A 24,929-nucleotide genomic window follows, 5' to 3' on the forward strand; every position below is an offset into this window, starting at 1 on the left:
TGCCCTACAGCCCAAGGTCATGCAGCTAATTAGTGTAATGGAATGTGCCTCACATTCTTGCCTGTTCTCAAACCCTGAGAGCTGCACACATTCATCTCAAGTTCATGAAAAGGCCACGCACTGTCCTATTTGTGCAAGAGCGAGTCTGTTAGAATAAAACCGTCTTTACTGCTATCCTCAGGGACCCTCACAGCAATGAGATGTTGATCACATGAAGCAATCTTATTGAACAAAAAAAAAAAAAAAAAAAAAACTTTTAAGGAAAAAAGTTGCATTCCCCTGAGCCAGCCAGACTCTGCTGAGGGGGACAGACTGCCTTGCAGTGTGAGCAGCTGGGGGCCAGGAGGGATGAGGAGAGAGGCAGCCGTGGGTAGAAATTCTCCCCATAGAAGCCATCTCCTTGTTCTCCCTTTGATGGATTCGAGCTCTCTCAAAAAATAAAATGCGTCTGTGAACATCACACCTCCCTTTCCTTTCCTTTTTAGTCCTTTATTGAGAAGGGACTGCAAGCAGTCTGAATAGAAGTAGCTCGGGCATGTGTGGGAATAGGTACCCGCAGGAAGTGGTGATCCCTCCCTCACCTGAGGTCCTTAAGATGGAGTGGGTGTGACTCATGCTGCCCCCAGCAGGGCTGGTTTCTGGAGGCTCTGTCAGTGATTCCCATTTTCAAGGGGTCATTATGCAAGACCCAGGTTTGAAGTGCCAAGGTGCCCTTGGATGGCATTTGTTAGGGATTCACCAGGGTAGAGGACCTGAGTTTACCAGGGAGCCATCACACACTGCCCTGCCCATGGCCTGTGCAGCTGGGAGGGGATTCCTGTGAGGGCGGAAGACCTTTTCTCTGCACACTCAGCATCTGGGTGAGGCCACTGGCATGAGTGGATTTCTGGATACAAAAGAGAAAACAATAGGTTCATTACTAGAAGGAAATCTTTACAGGTTTTTCCATTACCAAGCAGAAAAGTCTCCAGAAGAAATGAAACATCCATTCCATGTAGTAATTGAAAACGAATTTCCGGTGGTTGGAAGCTATATTCCTAGCTGCTCAGGTGGCTGAGAACCTGAGATCTGAGGATCTCAGCCATGACACTGTTATTTCTACCTAACCACCAAATAGCAGGAAGTGGGGCTATGGCTCAACTGGTAGGGCCCTGAGGAAAATATAAAGCTCAGGGATAGGGCCTAAGGCTCTGAGTGCAAGCCCCCGGACTGGTTTAAAAAAAATGAACTGCAATGAAGGTTTGCCCTGACTTGCCTCTCATTTCACCATTTTTGCCACACCGATGGTGAATCCGTGCTCTCCTCCTTGTACTCCAGTTCCTCTGACATGCAAAAAAGTCAGCAGATGCCTAGTGTGCCACTATTTCCCTCACCCTTTTAACAAAGATAAACTGTAGGTTCTAAAATGAAATCTGTAGGTTTTAAAACTGGCTGGTGTTGCTAGTTCTCCATTTATTTTAAATAAAGTTATCAAGGTAAGAGTCAGGATGTATTTAAAGTCTACATGAAGTTGGTACAGAAAGTACAGAGCCGGCGCAGATACCCCGACCATGGTGGGCGGAAGGGAAACAACTGTCGTCGTGCAGTTCCCAGCTGCTCTTACCCGGCTCTTGTTTCTCTAGCAGTGGAATAGCCAGCTCCCCTCAGTTGCTTTGTGATGGTGATCCTTATGTCTCTGCCTCCTGCGAGACTAGGACTACAAGTAAGAATCACCAGCCCCCCATTCTTCACACTATAGGCTTCAGTGCAGGGCAGTTTCCTGTTATTCATTGAAATGCCCCTTTACATGGTGGCTTAAAGGAGAAAAGAAAGAACTGGGTGAACATTGATTTCCAGCCCCTAGATCTCTCCTGATCCTCGACCAATGTCACTGAATATTTATGGAGCTGATTCCTGCGCAGCATGATGTGTGTCTGCCTGCTGGCCCAGCCAGCTCTGATGTCATCCTATTTTCAGCCACCACCTTGCCTGCATTTCAGCACATACCTGGTCTCCTTCAGTGACCTGTGTTCGGCAAGTGTGTCTCCATCAGCAGATCTTCCAGAAAACGTCCCCATATCCTGCCCCCATCAAGAGCCATTAGTTTGTTCTTTGGTGCTCTGGTGACAGTTCTTGTCATGGGAAATCAAGCTCAGTGGGACCAGCAGCACAAACCAGGCAATTCATTGTGAACTTAGGGAGATTATTTTAGGTTCCCTTAGCCTCCACACCCACCTAGCAGCTACAGTGTGGTGCGAGGCCTCTCAGGTCCTGAAGTATGAGTTTAGGGAAGTATTAGTGTTATTTCTGGTATGTTCTTTTCTCCCAGTAAATTGTAAAATCCTAAGCAAGCCGTCCTCAATTCCTAGCACCTTGTAGTAAAACTTTCTGGAGTAAAACTGTTCATTTGAGATACCTAAGGACTAGACTCTGAGCTCTCTGCCACCTTTTCTTGATATTATGCATATATACACATTATATGGTCCCATAACTATTCATAGTTTTTAAACCTTTTTGTTTTTGTTTATTATAGTTATTCTATGTAAGTAGTTAGAAAAAGGCGTTGGCATTTAATAAATCAGTTAATGAATATAAGGCATCTTGATCAGTGTTACCCCCTTCAGGGTTCTCACCCATCTAAAACTTTTTTTTAACATTTGAATCTTTCAGTATTTTGTGGGGAACTTCCTCAGGAGTTATTTTCAATTTTGCCAGCAGAGGGCAGACTTCACTCAGGAATTGCCTTATTTACTACTTTCAAAAGGACAAGGCTTGCTAGGGCACACAGGAGTTTTCATCTTTCTACTAAATATCTTATTGATGCACTGTGTAGGCAAAATACAGTCGAATGTGACAGACCTTCATAGTGCTCAAACTCGGATGCTAAGGAAGTCTTGCCTTCCCCCCCGCTCCCCACCATTTCTCCCTCCCTCTCTCGTTTTCTGTTCTGTCACTTGAGTCACAAGCACCAGGCTCTTGCCTGTCTTTATAAGGAGGAAGGATATGTCATGACAAACTAATCTGTGCTGGATGCTCAATACCTGAGTGGCAAGAAGTAAGAACTGAGGAGAAAGAGGATGGGCAGACCAGCTCTCAGAAAAGATTAAAGTAAGGAAAAATCAGATAGCCAAGGAGAACCTTGAGAAGGACTGGCTTTTCCCTGGCACAGGCATGCCATTTAATAGCAGATTTCTCTTCTCTCCAAATCTCTGTTGTAGATGCTTGTTCAGCAAGCAAGCCACACATATTATTAAATTGACCCCAGTTTTAAGATTTGCTAGTGTCAGAATCTGGAACAAACTACCTTCTTTCTCATAGACCAGGGTAAAAATATACCTCAATAAGGCTCAAGGGCAACTGTGAGAGTCTTCCTGGATACTTTTTAATTGTGAGGCTAGAGTACTTTGGAAGAAAATGGCATCTTTCCTTGGGGAGAATGGTAAGGTTTTAAACTATGACATAATTTTGGTGCTGGTTTAGTGATTTTCATGTCCTCCTATTCCCCTAGCCAGTTTTTCTTTAGGAACTTGGCCTCTGGCTGCAGAATTTCATCTTTTTTGCAACCGAGCCAGATGAGTGTCCTTCTATAGTTTTAGTTTGTCTCATTGCAACAAGTTGTAGTAGCTAGTATTTGCTAATGTTTATCCCTTCTCCTTCCTCCCTGGTGGAAGCCTTGCTGTGTGAGGGGTGGGCTAGTGGTAGGCTTTGCCCTGGGCCAGCCAGGTTCTGATGCCTGGTGCTCAGTGGTGCTCGGGTCTACATGGAGCCTGTTCAGCCTTGGAGCAGTGAGGTAAGTCTAGGGTCTGGTGTGGGCTATGGATATTAAGTGGCTTCAAGGACACTTCTCCCCATTTATCCTGGTTATGTCCCCTGCTAAAATAGGTTAACGGTGTCTAATTAACCACCGAACATTGTCATGCTGCATAACGATAGCATCCTGGCTCTCCTCTGAGCCACAGCACTTTATCTCCATTTAGATCTGCACAGTGTTCCATTAGGCATGAGAGGAACATTTTGGCTGAGGTGATATCTGCATCAGGGCTGCTTTCAGCCTCCTCTCAGAACCTGGAAGCAGTACTTGAGGCCTGGGTCTGGTGACAGGGGGACTCAGGTTGTTTCCGGGCTTCTCTCCCAGGAGCAGGCAGGGTCCCTGCAGTTGTAATCATAGCCACTCTGATTCCACATTCTGCCCTTTGTGTGTGGACTCTTGATCATGACGGCCAGATCAGGCCCCAGATACAATCAGAGGACAACAAGGACAGATTTTGCAGAGTGGCAGGGAGTTTCCACCTCACAGCCCCCTGGGCCTCATGTAGTATAGTCACAGGACAAACTATAGGATTGAGCTTGTCCTCAGCTGACCAGGAGAATGTCTTTATGGTCTCTGAATGCCCAAGAAAGGGATTGCATGGAAGCTAAAAAAAAAAAAAAAAAAAAAAATGCCAGAGGGAAAGGTTGTGGAGGGGAAGGATTCCTCTCCTCTCCTCTCCCCTCCCTCTCCCTCTCCTTTTCCCTCTCCCTCTCTCTCTCCCTCTCCTTCTCCCTTTCCTCTTTCTGTCTTTGCAGTAATATAAACTGTTGGGTTGTAAATAAATCTACATAATAAATCATACTGAACAGTTAAAGCAATGGTAACTAGCCGTGAGGTCTGATGAAGCTGTAGCCCCACTATAAGCCAAAATTTCCATTGACTATCCATGTCCATGGAAAGGATTTATTGGATTTGAAGCAGAGACTATGGGAGGAGTATTTCTGTGTGTGTTGGACTGCCATGTCTCTGTCAGAAGGAGTTAAAAGCTGGGCTTTGGAGCCCCATAGCTCTGCCTTGCAACTAATGCTTTCCTTGTGGTATGACCTTTGGCAAGTTTCCTCTCTTGAGCTCTAGTCTCCTTACTTAGAAAACAGCAAATTAAATATGACAACATGATCGTACAGTAGCATTGTATATTTTATTTGTCGTATGTTATTAAAATAATGAAAGCAATGTATAAATAATACGTTAGACCTCAGTGCATGATGGACTCAGTGAATGCTGGCTGCTATTATCCTCAGTGCTGCCCCTTCCTGTGTTGGTTTGCTGGAAAGAGCTGTTAAGGCCCTGGGAATGGGAGTTCCCTTGAAGTCTAAGGTGGGGCATGGTGGCTCAAGCCACAATCTCAGGCATAGTTGGAGGATTAGGGTCCCAGGCTAGCTTGGGCACAATTAACAAGACCTTATCTCAACAACAAGCCGTGCATAGTGACACAGACTTGTGATCCGAGCTATTAAAGACAAGGCATATTATAGTCCAGGACCACTGGGTCAAATTATATTTGAAAAACAAACTAAAATAAAAAGGGCTAGGATGTGGTTCAAGTGATAGAGCTCCCGAGTTCAATCTCCAGTACCAGAGGTTGTTGGAGGAGTTGTGGCTGTGTTCAGGTCCAGAAGGAAAAAAATTAAAACCAAGCTCAGGTCAGAGAAAATCCAGGATGAAAACCAGGAGGGAGCTGGGTTCCATTGGTTCACACCTGCATTCCGCCACGACTCAGGAGTTTGGTCTAAGGATTACAGTTTGAAGCCAGCTTGGGTAGGAAAGTCCATGAGACTCTTATCTCCAGCTAACAACCAGAAATAGAGCTGTGGCTCAAGTGGTAGACTGCTAATCTTGAGCAAAAAGCTCAAGGATAAATGGCTAGGCCCCCAGTTCAAGCCCTAGTACCCTGTACCAAAAAAGGGAGGAGAGGGACAGGAAAGAGAGAACAAATAAGGGGTGGGGGGACTAGTTTAGTGCTGAGCTGAGGGAGTGGGCTTTCAGTGAGGGTGACAATAGAAGGACAACTTTGAAGATAAACACAAAGCTAAGCATAGTGGCGCATGCCTGTAATACCAGGTACTTGGGAGATAGAGGTCAAAGGCTCTCAAGTTTGAGGCCAGACCTGTACAATTAGTAAAGCTCTCAAATATAATGTGAAACTCTAAAGGCTATGGTCTGGCTTAAGTAGTAGACCCCAAGAAGCGGGTGTTTAAAGAGTGCCCATGGTTCTTGACCAATTGTTTGTTTTTGTAAAATGTTACAGAGAGGCAGGGTGATTTCCCCTTTGCCAACCCATGGGCTAGCTGGAGTCTTTCACCAGCAGGGAGGGAAGAAACCCATGTTTCTTACTCCTGTCACCTGCTGGTCCACAGGCAGGAGGTGAGGGAGGGTGTTCACTCTTGTCCAGAGGCCGAGGCTCAGCACGTGATGAAGGGCAGTGCCTGACTCTGTCCTTGGATACTTTTACTCAAGGCTAGTGCTCGGCCACTTGAATCACAGCACCACTTCTGGCTTTTCCTGTGTATGTGGTACTGAGGAATCGAATCCAGGGCTTCATGCATGCTAGGCAAGCACTCTACCACTAGGCTATGCTCCTGGCCTTTAGGGCTTCTTAAAAAGGAGCCTGCCATTTCATTTACTTTTCCAAGTGCTGGTTCAGCAACCTCGGGGTTTTCTATTTTGCATATTATATTGAACAAGTGGCTCTAATACATCCTGAATTTCTCTGGCCTGCTATGGTGGCAAGCTCCTGGGCTCCCAGTTGATTTGCAGTCTGGTGTGAGTCTTAGGAACTGAGCTCAGCCTCCAGGTCAAGTCCACATTCATTAACACTGCCGGTGGAAGCAAGTGGACACCTCAGAAGAAGGCAGGCAGGTTGCAGTTTTGCTGCCTAGCAACTGTAGTGTCCAGACTCATACCTAGAATTAGGTTGGGGCACCAATTCTCCTAGCTGTGACTAGGGCCCATTTCTAGAAATTACCACCTCAGAGGGCCTAGCACATGTCCATTGATGAGGCCTCGCTAGTATGATTCTGTCTTGTGCCACTGGTTTAAGCATTTGCTTGTTTAAAAGATTCTCTCTGGCTTTCAATTCTCCATACCACCTTCTATAAGTAGGGAGAGCCAAGAAGGGACTGTCTGCATGGGAAATACAAACAGAAGTCTTAGATGCTCTAGAGACAGCTTAACGGCAGTGTGTTTGGGCTAAGGATGGGAGTCAAGAAGCGGCCCTGGTTTCAACTGTACCACTGCCTAGCTGTGTGATCTACCTCGAATTGCTCAGTAAATGGTACTCCTAAATACACTTGTCTCTTCCCAGCACTCAACTGAGAGTAGTGCTGATAGGTGTGGAAGTCTTGGAGACTTGACAAGTGCTGTCTGTGTGAGATGGCCTCAAAAGTATTATGTCCATCACCAGGTTCCCAGCCCTCTGATAGCCTCTTCTGGAAACAAAGCACAAGGCCTCTGGGCAGTGGTGGGTGGGGAAGCTTGGGGCTGTGCTGAGCACAGCTCTGCAGATTGCCTGCCTCAGCGCCAGCACTGGTCACAGGCCCCAGCAACCACAGCCACCACAGCCTTCTTCTCTTCTGTTGGGAAAGATATGGCTGTGTGGAAAATATTAATCAGAATATTATCTCAGTCTCTGCCCCCATAAGATCTATGAGAGATAGGACCCCCGAGTCCTCTGTTTACATACCTTGGTGAGTTGTAGAAGACCAATGTGTTTTTTTTGTTTTGTTTTTTTGCCAATTGGGGCTTGGACTCAGGGCCTGAGCACTGTCCTTTGGCTTTCTTAAGGCTAGAGCTCTACCACTTGAGCCTCAGCACCACTTCTGGCTTTTTTTCTATGTATGTGGTTCCGAGGAATTGAACCTGGGTCTTCGTGCATGCTAGGCAAGCACTCTACCACTAGGCCAAACTCCTGGCCCAGAAACTGGATTTTTTTTTTTTTGCCAGTCCTGGGCTTGAGCTCAGGGCCTGAGCACGACCACTGTGTTTTATCTTTATATTTGTTTTCTTGTTTGTAACCTGTCATTAACAATTTAAAAATATATCATTATTATGACAGGTTATATATCTGTGCATGTATGTATGTAAAAGCAAAGAGTTTCTATAATATTTAGACCATTTGAAATATATTTCCATGCTTTAAAAGGCCAGGACTTTGGCCTAGTGGTAGAGTGCTTGCCTAGCATGCATTAAGACCGGGATTCGATTCCTTGGTACCACTTATATAGAAAAACCTGGGAGTGGTGCTGTGGCTCAAGTGGTAGGGCTCTAGCATTGAGAAAGCCCAAGGATAGTGCTCAGGCCCTGAGTTCAAACCCAGGACTGGCAAAAAAAAAAAAAAATGAAGATCAGAAAGAAAAAAAAAAAGAAAGGATGATAACAATGTGCTCAACTTATCTCATAGCTCCTTAATGGGTATTGACGTGTAACCTAACAAACATTGAGCTGAATTTTGTGTCATCTGGGCTCTGTGTCATTGTGCCTCCTAAAATGCAATGCCTTTGGGGACCCAACAGATAAAGAGAATCTATGAAGAGGGTTTTTGTTCTTTGGGTTTTTTTGTTTTGTTTTTTTGCCAGTCCTGGGCTCATGCTCAGGGCCTGAGCACTGACTTTGGATTTTCTCAAGGCTAGAACTCTACCACTTGAGCCTCAGCATCACTTCCGGCTTTTTTCTATGTATGTGGTACCGAGGAATCGAACCTGGGTCTTGGTGCATGTGAGGCAAGCACTGTACCACTAGGCCAAACTTCCAGCCCCTAAAGAGGGTTTTATTTTAGAATATCTTCCTGGGCCAAGTATGTGAATTATTGTGGATTCACATAGCTGTGGACACGCATACCCTCAGTCTTGGCTTTCTCACATTCATTCTCACTGTGTAATGTATGTGTTATTCTTGCTTGTCTCCTATCACCTTTCAGAAAACCTACAATGTAGACTCACTGACTTACAACTTGTCATGGGCCTCAATGGGAGCAAATCCCCCAGGACCATCTGAACTCAGGCTTCTCCTTGCAGCTCCAGTGTTGCCAGACTTTTTTTTATAAATGTGGAGGAAATTATGTTTATTGGAGAGTATCTTATTGACATAATACAGATTTGGGATTTTTTTTAATACATGCAATGACTCTGGGTATTTCATAAGTAACTTATTTTGCAGGAGAAACCATTGTGTTTAAGGCAATACCCCTGATATGACAATAAAGATCCCTCTTTGGAGAGTGGAGAGAGGTTGCATTGAGGTTTGAACTCAGGGCCTTATATTTGCCATTGCCAGACATTTCGCTTTAAGAATCCAGAAATCTGGACTTGTGTGCAAAAGCTCCCAGTTGTAACAATGAATTCATGTTCAAAATATAAAGTAATGTAGTCCAGATCAACTCCAAAAGGCTCTAAAATGGCCAGTTTTCCATCCGTGCCCCAGAAGTAGGGGCTTCATCCCAGGTTTTCATCTTGCAAGCAAAAGGTATCTCAAAACCTGTCATTTCTGAGAAGGAAGAAGGTGGGGATGCAAGAATGAGAACTCAAAAAATAGCATCCCCACAAGCACACCATATGAGGACATCTTGCTACCATGCCTAAGGCTGCCGTTTTGATCTTTCTCTCTCTTTGCTTTGGTGGATGACATCAGAAGTTCTTGGGTTCTCACTAAAAGGAGAGAACAGGATATAGGCTGTACAGCAGTTATTCAGAATATTAAACTTGGCCCCTTTGGGTGTCAAATTGATAAATAACAATTAGCACCCCACCCCCCAATTAGCACTATCATTGTTTCCTTCAGACAGAACCACATTGCTCAGGAAAGAAGCTACTGCATGCTAGCAGGGATTGTAGTTTGATGTGCAGTGAGGGCACTGGTCTCCTGTTCTTCTCTAACCAATTTATCTCCAGGCACTTCTGCAATTGGTGACATATTGGTTGAGTCATCTGAATGGTGTAGTTATAGAATTACATGCTGGCAAGGACAGTTAGATGCAGTGGCCCCTGGACATGATAGGAAGTAAAACAAGAGCCTTCCATCATCATCCTACCCACAGGAGGCCTCAGTAGTAGTTTTTTATTCATAATCCTTGGACGTACAACAGGCATCAAAAAGGCACATCACTACATTTCATGAAAAATATTCTATTTTAGACTTGGGCTTTGTAATTTCAAATGTTATTTTAAAGGATAAAAAAATTAATGTAGGATTAGGCTCTTGTAGGACTTAACTTACGTTTTGCAGAAATTGGTGGCTGGCTCCACTGCAGCTCTTCTGGTGAGGCTGATGTCAAAAGCCTTCGGGGCATCCTACCTCTAGCCTACCTCCTCTACACCTGCTCATCACGGTGTTAGAGGTCGAATCCCAAACAAACAACAGCATTACTAATAGCTCCCTTACTGTGGGAATTTTCAGACATAAAGTGTAATCACCATGTACCCCAAACGCAAGTTTACTCACAATCAACAGTCTTTTTTTTTCCAGTCTTGGGCTTGAGCTCAGGGCCTGAGCACTGTCCTTGGACTTTCTCAAGGCTAGAGCTCTACCACTTGAGCCTCAGCACCACTTCCGGCTTTTTTCTATGTATGTGGTACCGAGGAATCGAACCTGGGTATTCATGCATGCTAGGCAAGCACTCTACCACTAGGCCAAACTCCCGGCCCTACAATTACCAGTCTTACTTCGACTTTGCATTAGTATTTCTTAGAATGTCAGTAGTGATCTTCATAGATTAGAATCACTTGGGAATTTGTTGAAAATGTATCATTCTGGACTGAGGGTGTGGTTTAGGGGTAGAACACCCTGCCTAGTATAGGTGAGGGCCTGGGTTTGATCCCCAAAATCTCAAATAGTGATGACAACATGACAATGACAGAGACATAAAAGTGCATAGTTTTTGTCAGCAATCCCCCACATCAGCTGATTCCGAAATGACTTACTGCAAGCCCAACACGTCTAACAGGCATCCTGGTTCTCATAGAATGTCTTAAGCTCACCCTTTACCCAGTGCCAGCCATGTGGTCTGTGGTCCTTCATGCAGATGAGACAGAGGAACACTGGCTGAGTCTGCAGCCTAAACCACATGGCTAGCACATCCCCTTCTGCTCCTGGGAAGCTACATGTGCTGATAACTAACAGCATAAGACCCAGAGCATCTGCAGTAAGAAAATGCTCTATCAATAGTCCCATTAATTGTATCTACCTGGAGATAAATTGGTAAATCTGCACTGAAACTCAATGATTTAATTTAGGTTTTTTTAAGTAGGCACTACAGTGTCTCTAGTTCATTCATGCTGGTTATGGGGCTTGATCCATTAGGAGGGATTCAGATTAATCAAGCACTTGATATGTTGTAATTTGCCCCCATAATTCTCATTCCTTAAGATCCCACCCTGATACATGAGACTCATGGATTCTCATAACTTTACCTTCTTTTCTTTCTTTCTTATTTTCAGATTGGTCAAGAAGGCTCCTGAAGAGATAGAAGAGTATGTTTCCACTGATCGTATTATATACCCTTTGGTGACCTAAGTCAGCTGTTTCAGTCTTGGTGATCATTCTCTTCAGCCTAGTTGAACACAGTATTAAAGAATAAGTATGACTGGGAATTTGGACTAGTGGTAGAGTGTTTGCCTAGCATTCACAAAGTCCCAGGTTCGATTCCTTGATACTACATACATAGACAAAAACTGGAAATGGTGCTGTGGCACAAGTGATAGAGCTCTAGCCTTGAGAAAGCCCATAAGACAGATTTCAGGACCTGAGTTCAAGCTCCAAGACTGGCAAAAAAAAAAAAAAAAAAAAAAAAAAAAGAATGTAGCACTAGCACTAGAATTGTGCATAGTGAAGCCAGGGCTTGGGTAATAAATACTCCTTACCTGAAGATCTGGACTCTGGCATCAATGCCTATATCATATCTTCACCATGTAGCTTTTAAAATGGTATGTCCAGGTACTAAGGTACTGACTCATTCTTTCTGTTATAATAATACAGATAACCAGAACATGCCAACTTTCTAAACCAGGCCTTCTCCTACAATTTATATCCAAAAAAAGGTGGGATGAGGGAAGGCTTCTAAGTTCTGGTGTAAAGGCAGGGCCACTGAGTCTTCTACCTCCAGAGGTGGGAGAGGCAGTCGTGTCATAGTCTGTGTGATGCTTCCCCCTAGAATGGTTTGATGTATGCCCAGGGCAGGCATCTATGGTAGACCCATTTGTCTAATTAGATTTGACCAAGAGCATAGAGGAAGAGAGGTCAAGGAACATTTTTTTTCTAGGAAAAAGGATGGGCACAATAAAAATTGGGGGTTGTTCTTTCTGTGTTTAAAACTCATTTTCTTCTTTTCTTTTTTTTGTGGGGGGTCAGTCGTCGCCTCAGACAGAAGAGCCTGTACGGATCAGATGATGGAGGAGGTAAGATGCCCAAGAGGAAGTCCGGTGGTCTTCCACAGAGGCCTGTGAGCCTCCAGAGGATGCCTTGAGCTGCAGCTAAGGCACGATTTTCTATAGCCCAACTAAAGATATATGTAGTGGTCTCACCATATGTTATACTTCACACATGACTTATCCTATGTCAACTGGATGTGAATGTTTAGAGTCCATTATCCAGGTGTATACTTTAGGACTAGTTTCTAGAAGTAACTTCGCTCAGGGAATTATTTGCTTGGCTAATGAAGGCTAGTCTTTTGAACTCAGAATGTCCCATGGGCAGGTGCCTCTCACAATGACTCCCCCACACTCATGGACACCCACTCAGCTCTCAGAACATCTGTAAGGAAACCCAGTTGTTCCCATAGTAAAGTCACAGGTTTGTTTTGTTTTTCAAACAAAAATAAAGATGCATGGACTCATGTAACAGGAAAGTCCAAGAATGGGGAAGAGTGATGAAAAGGGTTGACATTGATCAAGATGCACAGTGCTCATAACCTGACCTGTGGAATTATAATGTCTTCATGAACTACTTAATAACAAAAATTTAAAAGTAAATAGAGACTCTGGAGCTAGGCATAGTAGATTATACCTTAATCTCAGTTATTTTGGAGGTAGAGTTTAGAAACATCGTAGTTTGATGATCCAGGCAGAAAATTAGTGAGAACACTTTTTTTTTTTTTTAGTAATTTTTTTTTAATTGTAATTAGTAAAAGGGTTACATGATATTTGCCAGATAGAAGGTGCATTCATTCACATACATTGATACCCTTTCACATGTCTTGGTACCCATTACCCTCCCCCCCATTCCCCTCACCCGTCTTGGTTTTCCCCCCTTCCCTATCAAATTTCAAATAACCAAATATAAATAAATTCAATATATCAGATAACAAAGTGAGATACTATACCAATATGAGATAACCAAGGGACAGCAAAAGAGATGAGAGACAACATAGTACATTAAGGACAACAATCATTCGTTATATGGCTTTTGTTTCAATACCCTGGAGGTCCTTTCAATTAGCTTCATACTGTATGGCCTTATGTATCAAGATTTTGCTCTATTGCAGATCTCTGCTAGTAGAGCCCAAGGTTTCTACTGATTATGACAAATGAGGAAAACCATTGAGCCTAAGTTCCTTTGAGTCTGGCTTACTTCACTTAATATGATTTTTTCTAAGTCTTTCCATTTCCTAACAAATGGGGCAATGTCATTCTTTCTGACAACAGCATAGAATTCCATTGTGTACAAATACCACAACTTGTTGATCCACTCATCAACTGAGGGACATCTAGATTGGTTCCATATCTTTGCTACGGTGAATAATGCTGCAATGAACATTGTTGTGCTAGTGGATTTAGTATGCCCTTGTTTCTGGATGGTTGGGTAAATGGTTTGGAGATTAGTTTTGGAGTGATTCAATTTTTTGAGTTGTTGATATATTTTAGATATGAGGCCTTTGTCCGTTGTTTGGTTGGTGAAGATCTTCTCCCACTCTGTAGGCTTCCTAATTAATTTACTAGCTATGTCCTTTGCCATACAAAAGCTCTGCAGTTTAATGCAATCCCACTTATAGTGAGGGCACTCTTACCCATCTCAATAAACAAACCAGATGTGGTGATACACACCTGTGACCTAGCTAAATTAGAAGCCTTAGGTAGGAGGATTGAGGTCTAAGCAGGCTTGGGCAAAAATGCAATTCTGTAAAAAAAAAAAAAAAAAAGTACCTGAAAAGCAGAAAGGACTGGAGATGGCTCCAGTGGCATAGCATTTCCTATCAAGCACCAGACCTTGAATTCTCATCCCCAATGCTACTTTAAAAAAGTAGTCTCAGATGACCCAGCAATTCCACTACTTGGCATTTACCCAACCACCCAGAAACAAGGACATACTAAACCCACTAGCACAACAATGTTCATTGCAGCACTATTCACCATAGCAAAGATATGGAACCAACCTAGATGTCCCTCAGTTGATGAGTGGATCAACAAGATGTGGTATTTGTACACAATGGAATTCTATGCTGCTGTCAGAAAGAATGACATCGCCCCATTTGTTAGGAAATGGAAAGACTTAGAAAAAATCATATTGAGTGAAGTAAGCCAGACTCAAAGGAACTTAGGCTCAATGGTTTTCCTCATTCGTCATAATCAGTAGAAACCTTGGGCTCTACTAGCAGAGATCTGCAATAGAGCAAAATCTTGATACATAAGGACATATGAGGTGAAGCTAATTGAAAGGACCTCCAGGATAGTGAAACAAAAGCCATATAATGAATGATAGTTGTCCTTAATGTACTATGTTGTCTCTCATCTCCTTTGCTGTCCCTTGGTTATCTCATATTGGTATAGTATCTCACTTTGTTATCTGGTTAATTGAATTTATTTGTATTTGGATATTTGAAATTTGATAGGGAAGGGGGGAAAACCAAGACGGGTGGGGGGTGTGGGGGGGGAGGGAAATGGGTACCAAGACATGTGAAAGGGTATCAATGTATGTGAATGAATGCACCTTCTATCTGGCAAATATCATGTAACCCTTTTACTAATTACAATAAAAAAAAAAGTAGTCTCAGCCAGGCACCAGTGACTCACTCCTATAATCCTAGCTACTCAGAATACTGATCAGACCTGATGATTGCAATTCAGAACCAGCCCAAGTGGGAAAGTCCATGAGACGCTTACCTGCAGTCAGCTACAAGTAGAGTTGTGACTCAGATGGTAGTACACTAACCTTGAGCAGAAAAGCTCAGCAAAGCACCCAGAGTTCAAGCCCCAGTCCTGGAACAACAAAAAAATTATAGTTGCTGGAAGTAGGAGCTGGAAAACAAACAACTTGCTGTTTCTGTGTTTAATCATTGCCTTTTGGTGCAATGTCGGACTGGACGCAGAGTGGCTTCCTCTTTGGGCTCTCAGCAATTGGGCTCACTTCTACCTTTCACAAGAAGGCTGTGGCCCTTTGCATCCTGGGGTCCAGTTTTGACAGAACTGAATAACTCACAACCACAGGAATAATAAATCCTGCTAGCCAACCAAAAAGTGTTTTCATTCCTAAAGGACAAGCTGAGTTGAGCCACTTCTAGCCAGGGGCGATCAGAGACTTAATTCTGTAAGTGTAGCAATCTGGATGATCTGAGAGCTCTGAGTTTAAGGGTAATTGCTCAATTTTCTATCCATGTCAACAGGGAAAATAGGTGAAAGTGGCTGAACACAGCCAAGCAATGAGGCTGGAAGACACGTGGGCTGTTGATGGAATTAGAAATACGCTATCTCTAGAGGGCTATCTCTCCGTCAACCCCTGTGTCTCTTCCATTCCCCATTCATATCTGTCTCCAGGTTTTCTCTCTTTGGGGCTCTTTTTCATTCTTTGTTTAACCCTTCTATCCTATCCTCCATATTTGTAACTGGCTAGCTGAGGCCCTCTGAGCCTTCAGAACACCTTTAATGAGGAGAACGAAAAAGTAGAAAGAATTTTCAGAAAAGATAAGAGAGCAGGGTTCTGGAGGCTCAGGATGCTAAGAATTTAGCGTCACAGTTTGAGGCTAGCCTGGGTGGAAAGTTTATGAGGTTCTTATCTCTAATTAAACCTGAAAAAAAAAAAGCCAGAAATAGAACAATGGCTCAAGTGGTAGAGCACTAGCTCCAAGCCTTGAGCAAAAAAGCTCAGGAACAATGCTCAAGGTCCAAAGTCAAGCCACAGGGCTGGAACAGAAAAGAAAAGAAAAGAGGGACTTTGATGCCTCCCTCATCCCCTTCTTGCTTCCATTTTCCTTCCTCAAACTTTACGAAGTGTATAGGACTTCCTGAGTAGCTCTTAAGCCTAGTTCCTTGGTCTCCCTAATCTTACTTATAATTACCACTGGTATTTTATGAAATAATGCCCCTAAATGTGTGTAAGTCCAGAGTTGTTAGGTCGCTAAGGCCGTCCTGCCCTTCTCTGACACAGGCACAGCAGATTTGTAGTCCATTGCTCAGCATTATGGCAGGGCTTGGGGGATGGGACTGGTCCAGGGACCAAGCTGCCTTCCCTTTTGTCTGTGTCTTGTCCTATTTTCAGGGTTTTGGGTAGGCATTTTGAAAAAGTCTTCCCCTAGGAAATGGTATTGATCATTAATGTTGGTAAGTGTTTGCTGTGAGCTAAGCACTGTGCTAACTGCTTTACCTGCAGTCCTTTAGCTAATCCGCACAATAATTCTGAGGAGACAGTGATTATCAACGCCTTACCGAGGTGGAAATGAAAGCTTTGTGAAGTTAAATAACTCACCGAGGTCATATGGCTAATAAGCGGTGATGTGCTGGTAAATTAACCACTGGCTCTCCAGGGGGAAAAAAACAGACATGATAGGTAGTGTTTGCCAATTACTGTGGTGCAAATACTCCCACTGTGGCTGGTTTCAGGCTACCAACATGACATCACTGACCATAGATGTGGGATGTGATGGGTAGCAACCCATCGCTATATCGTGTTTCCACTGTGAACCACATTAGGTGTAAATGATCTTGAGAGCATTGGTACAGTCAAATGTAGTAACATACATGTGGTAGTGAGTTTGAGTATTGTGTGTGTGTGTGCGTGTGTGTGTGTGTATGCTTGCCAGTCCTGAGGCTTGAACTTAGGGTCTCTGAGGGGTTTTTTTGTTTTGTTTTGTTTTGTTTTGTTTAAGGCTAGTACTCTACCACTTGACCTATAGCGTCACTTTAAAAGTCTCATGGACTTATCTTACTCAGGCTAGCTTTGAACTTTGATCCTTAGATCTCAGCCTCCTGAGTGGCTAAGATTACAAGTGTGAGCCAATGGCCACCTGGCCAGGTTTGAGTGTTTATTAGCTTTGTATACAAGGGCATGGAAGTTTATATTGGTGGATGTATATGTTTGACAGTCTGGTTTTAGGTAATTTTTCCCTGACTATACCAAAAGGCCTGATAATGAACAGAGTTCTATAAAGACAGAGAGTTCTATTATTGGTTCTTCGTTGTGGCCCTTTGCTGTGTTTTTCTGGAGGGATGGTAGGATGGCAATAGCAAGAAAGCAGAGCAAACTCTTTACCTCATGAAACAGGAAGCAAAAGGGAACGGAAGAGACCAGTTTACACTTCCTCTGTAAAGGAGTAGCCCCTAATTAATTAAAGTCCCGCTAGATTCCATCTCCTAAGGTTCTACCATCTCCTGATAGCATTATCCAGGGAGCCAAGCCTTTAACATTTCAGCATTTCAGCCTCCATACCATAGTAACCCACATTCAAAATTCCCCCAAATTTAGCAGGTGGCTTTTTTGAGCAGGTATAAATTGCTACTGTATACTTGCCCTAGTAATTGGTATAGCCCGGATCAGATGTGGTCTCTGTGACTCAGTCCTCTACTCTCAGTGGCCTGTCTCATTGGCTGCTAGCTATAGTCTGGTTCCCATAGATTTTCCCTTTGTATTTGTTCTCCTCTGCTGGTTCTTAGTCACCCACTGGCTCATTTTTCTCAGCTCTGCTAAGCTCACTGTGAAGTCTTATCCACCACAATGCCTGATTTGGACAGAGAACAATCCAAGAGATCCCCATGTTAAAACCCTTAGGACATGAAGCACAGTTTTCAGGTTTGACTCCTCCTCTTTCCTGTTATCTGGTCATCTCAATCAAGCCCACTGAACTTGATTTTATGTAGTGAATTCTTGTGCTATGCTGAATCCTTCAGAGTGAAAACTGACTTTAGGAGTCTCACTGCATGTTACAGATGCTGGTATGAATGTTGTAAGTCCATGGAGTTCCATGTGTGTGGCTCTCCCAGCCCAGCTCTTTGAGACTCAGCAGAGAAAAAAAATGGAGTGATAGTACAGAGACACAGGAAGTTCTCCTGGATGTAAAAGGCCCCAGTCAGTAGTGTCATGATGTAAATTCCAAGCTGAGGCTACAGTGGGCCAGAAGTGGAATTTGTGCAAGTCAATTATATTATAAGAAATTAATTTTGCTATTGTACTGATGATATTAAAAAAGAACAATGCTTTATTTTCAGGCCATGACTGTCACTATGGAACATTTAGAAAGACTCTATTGTAAATAGTCTGTTAGAAAGAGTTGTATGTTGTTTAACCTTGTTAGACATACTCTTTTGGTCTAGAGTAAAGATATTGTAGAGACCTAATTTGTGTGTGTGTGTGTGTGTGTGTGTGTGTGTGTGTGTGTGTGTGTGTGTGTGTGTGTGTGGTGTTGGGCTTGAATTCAAGGCCTGGGTACTGTCCCTTAGCTTTTTCACTCAAAAGTCAAAGCTGTATCAACTTGAGCCACAGCTTCACTTCCACTTTTTGGTGGCTAGTTGGAGGTAAGAGACTCATGGATATTCTTACCCAGGCAGACTTTAAAACTCAATCCTCAGGTCTCAGCCTTCTTAGTAGTTTGGGTTACAGGCATGAGTCACTGGTGCCTAGACAGACATTACCTTCCTCATCTTGATGATAAGTAAACTTAGGACCAGAATTAGCAAGTCTTGTTTACTTGTTTATTTATTTAGTGTTGGCAGTGGGACTTGAACTCAGTGTTTTATACTCTTGCTTGGCTTTTTTTGTTCAAGACTGTCACTATACTGCTTGAGCCACACCTCCACTTTTGGCTTTTTGCAGATGAGAGTCTCATGGACTTTCCTACCAGTGTTTTGAACCACAATCTTCAGATCTTAGCTTCCTGATTAGCTAGCATTATAGTTATGACCCCTTAGCATCAGCTTCAGCGTTAGCAAGTCACTGTATAAGACCAGCAAGTTACAGACAGATCCAGGACAGTTTCCTGATTTTTAATGGGATGTACATTCTGGACTGAAAAACTCTCTGGACCAGGGATCTGAATTCAGACCTACTTGGTAGGCAGTTACATCTATATTCCTGGAAGGCGAGGGGCGGGGGAAGAGATCTCTATGATTGGCCAGAGCTGATATCCAGCTGATGTTCTTACTTAACTCAGGTTTTTTTCTGGAGGTGATTCAAAGTCCCAAGGTGCCAGTCTATACCATCACAGAGAGGATTTCCTGGCACGAGATGGAGAGATATTTGGGGTTATAGAAGAATATAGCAGAGACTGGTTTGGCTGTTTTCTGGCCCCAAAAGGCATAGTGCCAGAGGAAGTTTTGAAAAATCCTATTACACTTGGAGATTTAGTTAACTCAGTCATAACGCTCCTATGTAATCTAGCTAAAAAGAGAAGCCCAGCATGCTGACCATTTCTGGCAGAAGAAGGAGAGAAGGAGAGTGTGCTTCATGCCTAGTGCAGTGCCCTCAAAGTCTCTAGACTTCCCAGAATCACAACATCTCAGTCCAAGTGGTTGGCAGTAGCCTCTTTCCCAAGGGGTCTGCTTGCTTTCGTCATGTAAGTAGCTTACTTGCATGTCCGTATGTGAAGAGGCAGAAGGAGAAGAATGCGAAGGAAAGTCCTATGCCGTGGCTGCATGTATGATTTAATGGAAGCAGGTTTAGAAATACAAAGAGAAAGTGCCATCAGACCCCTGTAGTGCTGTGGTCTGCTTGGAGAAATGTGACTGGCAGCTAGTCAGCCAACCTTGAGGCCCAGCAGAATTAAGAAAAAGCAATCGATCCCTCCAATCAGGGTAGAGATCAAGGTATTGTAAAGTACAGAAGACAGGATGGGGAGAGATGAAGCTCTTCCCATTTAGACTTATGTGGCTGTTCAGCTGTGAGCAGCTGTTCTAGCCTTTGGGGAGGGGCACCAGTCTCTCACCACACAGTTGTGAAAGAAGTGAGCAATTGAGGATGAGAGCAACAGAGATCCTGTGTGTAGCCTGGCCCACAGTCAGGAAGATCTAAGACCCCTTAGGTTATGTGACCAGAAGGAGCGAGCTCAGTGTGCTGGAATGTCTCCTGCAAATGATATGTACCGCAAAAAGAAAAAGACAAAGTAAGAGAGTTGCTCCACATAGGCTTTGTGCCTGAGATGACTGGAGACTAAGCATAGAGATGGCTCAGTGCTCAGTTGTAAGGGTGAGTGATGGCCAGGTATTCAGGTGAAATGGGGGCAGGTGTGTTGATGCATCTGAAATTGGAAGTAGGGTATCACTTATCCTTCACTTAAAGAGAAGTCTTTTCTTGCACATGGACCTGAATCAGCAGCCCCCGGGACAGCAGTAGTCTGAGGAAACTCTCTGTTAGCCTTGTAGGAAGCATATTGATGGTCAAGTGGTGATTCTTCCTTCCCAGCTTTCTAGAACATCCCAGATATTCACTGTGTGTGCAGTGTGTGTGGCCTTGCGTATACACACACAGGAGGACACATTGGGAATGTGCTTCATAAGTCCATAAGTGTGCTTGACGGACTGGGTTTACCTAAAAGACCCTTTAAGAGAAAGCTCTTGAAAGATGATTACAGAATTGAGACACCATCATTTAAAAAGGCCCGAGGCAAACTCCTTTGAAAATTGCAGCAGCGGAGGGACAGAGAACGAACCACACAGCCCTTGATTGTTGTGCTGCTCCCTCAGGAACCATCCTCCCCCTCCCCCTTCGTTTCTCATCTGATAAGAGAGTGAGCAGCAGTGAGACTCCTCATCTACCTTATGAAAATCCGGTTCCGAATGGCTGTGATCAAACCCAGCTGGCTCTCACCAGCAGTGGCCTTGCGTGGAGGAGCCTCTCAGAAGCACCCCATATGTGGGGGTGTCACGGGTGCCTCGGATCAAAGGAGCATTTTTTTAACACATATATATAAGGAAAAGATACAAAACCTTAGGATTTAGAATAAAAGCAGAGTGGTTTGTCTTGTTTTTCTCTGCATTACATGAAGAGGATGAAATAGAATTTAGATTAGCCTGGTTTCTGTCATACTTTGACCGCGCCTCTATGATAGCACTCTGTCACTTTAAATACTGTCATACTCGTCCTGTGTTGCATTGAAGAGTGGAGTCTTCTTCAGACTCCCTTTCTTCCAGCCACTTTGTGTGTGTGTGTGTGTGTGTGTGTGTGTGTGTGTGTGTGTGTGTGTGTGTGTGTGTTGGTCATGGGGCTTGAACTCAGGGCTGGGATGTTGTTCTGAGCTTTTTCTGAGCCTGCTCTTCTCTCCCCTTCTCTACCCTTCTCTACCCTTCTTTCCCCTTCTCTTCCTTTCTCTTCCCTTTCCTTCCCTTCCCTTTTCGTCCCTTCTCTCCCCCCTCTCCTTCTCTTTCCCCCCCTCTCTCCTCCACCTCTTCCTCTTCCTCCTTCCTCTTCTTCTCCTCCTCCTCCTCCTCTTTCTCTTCCTCCTCCTCCCTTTCTCCCCCCCCTCTCTGTCTCTCTCTCTCTCCCCCCCCCCAGTTGAGCCCCAACTCCACTTCTGGCTTTTGGTGGCTAATAAACAGTTTCCTGCCCAGGCTCATTTTGAACCACGCATTCTCAGATCTCAACCTTCAGAATTACCCGTGTGCCTTGGTGCCTGGCTCCAATCACTGTTCATCTCATGTAGTCCTTAATGCATCTTTACAGATAAAAGTACAGAAAACCCCAGGAAGCTGTGAAAAGACAAGGAAGGTCCTTTGTCACCAGTAAGATAATGGTCCCTAGCGGCTGCTATGCCTGGTGACAGGTCTTCTCAGCATTGGGTCCTATAAGGCTTCTGGGTCCTTTAAGGCGTCTGGGCTGGTAAGGTTTTTTTTCCTCCCTTAGATGACCTGTTGGTCCCTGCGTGTGTCTCATGAGCACTGCCTGTGAATCTCTTGCAGGATTCTCTCATCTGCCTTGTCAGCACTGACACCTTTAGCATAGTCAGTGGTCAGTGGCTGATGTGGCTCATGGGGCAAGTTTCCATCTGGGGTATTGCACTCATGGCTGACGTCTCTGTGGGTAACAGTGTGAGGCTAGACATTCATACTGCAGACTTCCTTCTCTGTAGATGATTCGGCCAGAAACCAGCCATGGGGAGGCCTGGCCTGTGTCAGGAATCAGCCAGGCTCAGCTTTCGTCTCCACCCAGGGTTGGCAAAATCCAGAAGTGGAGCTGTGGCTTAACTGGGAGAGAGAGCGGGAGAGGTAGTTGTCTGAGTACCAACATCTCTGAGGAACAGCAGTCACCTTCCTCCTCTCAAGGTCTGCTCTGTTCCCCAGCAGCATTACGAGGGAAGCTGTTTAGCAGGAACACACGGCACTTCAAGACGTGGGACACAGATTAAAAAGAGCCACCTCACGCTGACACCCAGGGCTTCCTCCGGCTGTGCATCTGGGCTATGGTTCTTCTTGCTCCTGTGCTTTTGAATTCCCGTGTTCTGGCCACCATCACAGTTCCCTAGCTCTTCTCCTGGCCTGCCAGTATCGAGGACAGCCTGGACCCACATTGCTCAGTCACAGTCACAAGGGACATGTCTTAATAAAGCAAGCCTGCCAGGGACCTGGAGACATGTTTGTGCCCCTTGTCCCCCAATTTGGGAAGTGCAGGGACCACTCTGGAGCTCCTTCGAGACCTCTTTCCCTTCAGTGTTTGAAGCCTGTTGCCTACTGCTTTCCCCTTTTCTTTAAAAAAAAAAACAACTCCATTTTTTTCCACTTAGAAAAAATTATTTATACGATTGAGATCCACTAATTAAAGCCATTTTCTGGTATTTGGTTACTGGAGCGTTTGATGTCTCTCTGACAAGACCATGAAATGCATGGAGTGTCCACAGGGACAGAATTTGCTGAACACGGCTCTTTGTAAATGAGGGGACATAGTGTCGCAGCAGCTCATGAATATGAAACGCCCATGATGCCACCTCAGTGGACTTGGGAACACAGATGAATCCTGTCATGTGCTAAATGAGACCAATTTCTTTCACTTAACTTCATCTTCAATCAGACCTTCTTCCATTTGCCTGTTTAAAATTCCCCCTACGTGATGCAGAAGGTAACAGCATTCAGTAAAACAAAGTTTTGCAGCTGCAGAGGAAAATCATAATGATCTCTGGTTTTCCAGCTCCTAAAAATACAGATGCTGTTTTCTTTGCTTGTGAGCTCTACTAATACGTGTTGACTTTGGGCACAGAATTAGGGATTGGTCTGGACTGCTTTTATTGGGAGTATCCTGAAGCAGCATGCCCGTAATGCTTTCATGTGGACTGGCAGTTGAACTTGGCTCTGAATGGTGGGTGTGAACCTTATCTGCCTGTAAATGCCCTGCAGCAGCCAAGCAGAGTGGGAATCAGCCTGGAAGCAGGCATGTGGTCTTGAGAGCAGTTAGTACACGAAGTGAGGCAGGGGGAAGATGCCAGTAAACATCCCGAGGGGCCTTGTAAGGTAGAGGTAAGCCAACCACTTGTGTCATTTTAGTAAGATGTCAAGGTGAGAAAGTGCTAGAATACAGAAGAGACTTTGTAGCTTTATAAAAAGCTTTCAGGATGCATATAGAAATCTCTGACCAAGAAACCCAGTAAAGACCTGGGGACCTTACTGAGTAGTAGAACACTTGCCCAGCATGTTCCAGGGCCAGGGTCTGTCTCCAGCTTTGCAGGTGATAGTGGGAGGGGAGAAAAGGAGGGAAGGCAGTAAGGAGACAAAGAATATAAGCTAAAGGGACATACAGAGGAAGGGCTCCTTTCCTGAAATGTCACTGCCAAGGTAGGACCAGAGGCCAGGCTGGGTAGTTAGTGTCCTTTGTGTCTTGCTTCTTGCTTCTTCAAGGTGTGCTCCAGATAAGGAGTCTGCATAGTGTTAGAGGCACATTCATGTCTGCCTAGTAACTCACTTTCTGTTCCGGGGATGCACACAGCTGGGTGCAAATGCAGGCTAGTACAGCATATGTCAAGCAATGCGAGGCCACCTTACCAGAAGAGGCAGCTTGGTTCTTGCCATCAGGCTCAGGAGTAGAACAGAACCCCTCTGAGATTTTGCTTGGTAGTTAGCAATTTCATCCCCCATGCTAATGTTATCCATGATGGATGTATCTTTGAAACCAGTTCTGACTGATTAGTGCTGTTCTGTACTTTATACTATTTTATAATTGTAATAATTATAATTTCTTTAGGCACTACTTTCTCCTTCCCTCCTCTCTCCCTTCCTTTCTTCCTTCTTTATTCTACCAACAAAACTACAACAAGCCCCCTGCTCCATTTATTTCTGTGGTTTCATTTGGTATTTGCCTTGTTTGATGGGTCTTTTAGGTGCAGAGACTAGTGTTCTACTATCAAGATGAATTTTCCTTTTGGTAATCACTCTCCCTCTCCCTCTCTCCTTCTCCCTCTCCCTCTCCCTCTCCCTCTCTGTCCTTCTGCCCACCCATTTCCTTCCTGGTACTAGGGCTTGAATTCAAGGCCTCTCATTTTTACCCAGCTTTATTACTCATAGCGGTATTCTACCTTTTAAATCATACTTCCAGGCTGGCATTTTATTGGTTGATTGGAGGAGTCTTGAAGGCTTTTCTGCTTGAGCTGGTTGAACAAAGATCTTCACTAGTATCTCCAGGATTGCAAGTTACTTCTTTCCCTGGAGCACTTTTTCCGCATGCTACACTTTGCTTCTGCTTGTAGCTGCTCAGTCCAGTCAGGAAAACCTTCCCTGACTCCTCACCCATGTCCTTCCATCTAAATTAGACCTTCTCCAGACTTCACTAAATGCATTGTGGAGCATTCATTCAATAGAATACCATCTGGATGATTATTAAAGGAAAAAAAAAACCCACATCTGTAGGAGAATGCAAGGCTAGGAGTCTCAGAACAGTTGGTATGTAACGTGATTTTGCAGGCATTTATAAAAAGACTGATGTGTGTGATATTAGTAAACTCTCCAGTAAAATTTACACAAGAAATTAACCA

General features: G+C 44.2%; 1 protein-coding gene across 2 annotated transcripts in view; it reads left to right on the forward strand.

Moving 5' to 3' along the window:
- Positions 1–24,929, forward strand: part of Ift43 (intraflagellar transport 43) — a 69,884-nt gene that overhangs the window by 39,875 nt on the left and 5,080 nt on the right. For both annotated transcript variants that reach the window (XM_090344542.1, XM_090344543.1), the window contains exons 4-5: positions 11,221–11,253; positions 12,131–12,177. In XM_090344542.1, the coding sequence (XP_090200668.1) occupies positions 11,221–11,253; positions 12,131–12,177 (80 nt within the window). The remainder of the gene's footprint in view (positions 1–11,220; positions 11,254–12,130; positions 12,178–24,929) is intronic.

Source organism: Megascapheus bottae, chromosome 14 (assembly GCF_031878675.1).
Source record: "Megascapheus bottae isolate mThoBot1 chromosome 14, mThoBot2.hap1, whole genome shotgun sequence".
Lineage (NCBI taxonomy): Eukaryota > Metazoa > Chordata > Mammalia > Rodentia > Geomyidae > Megascapheus > Megascapheus bottae.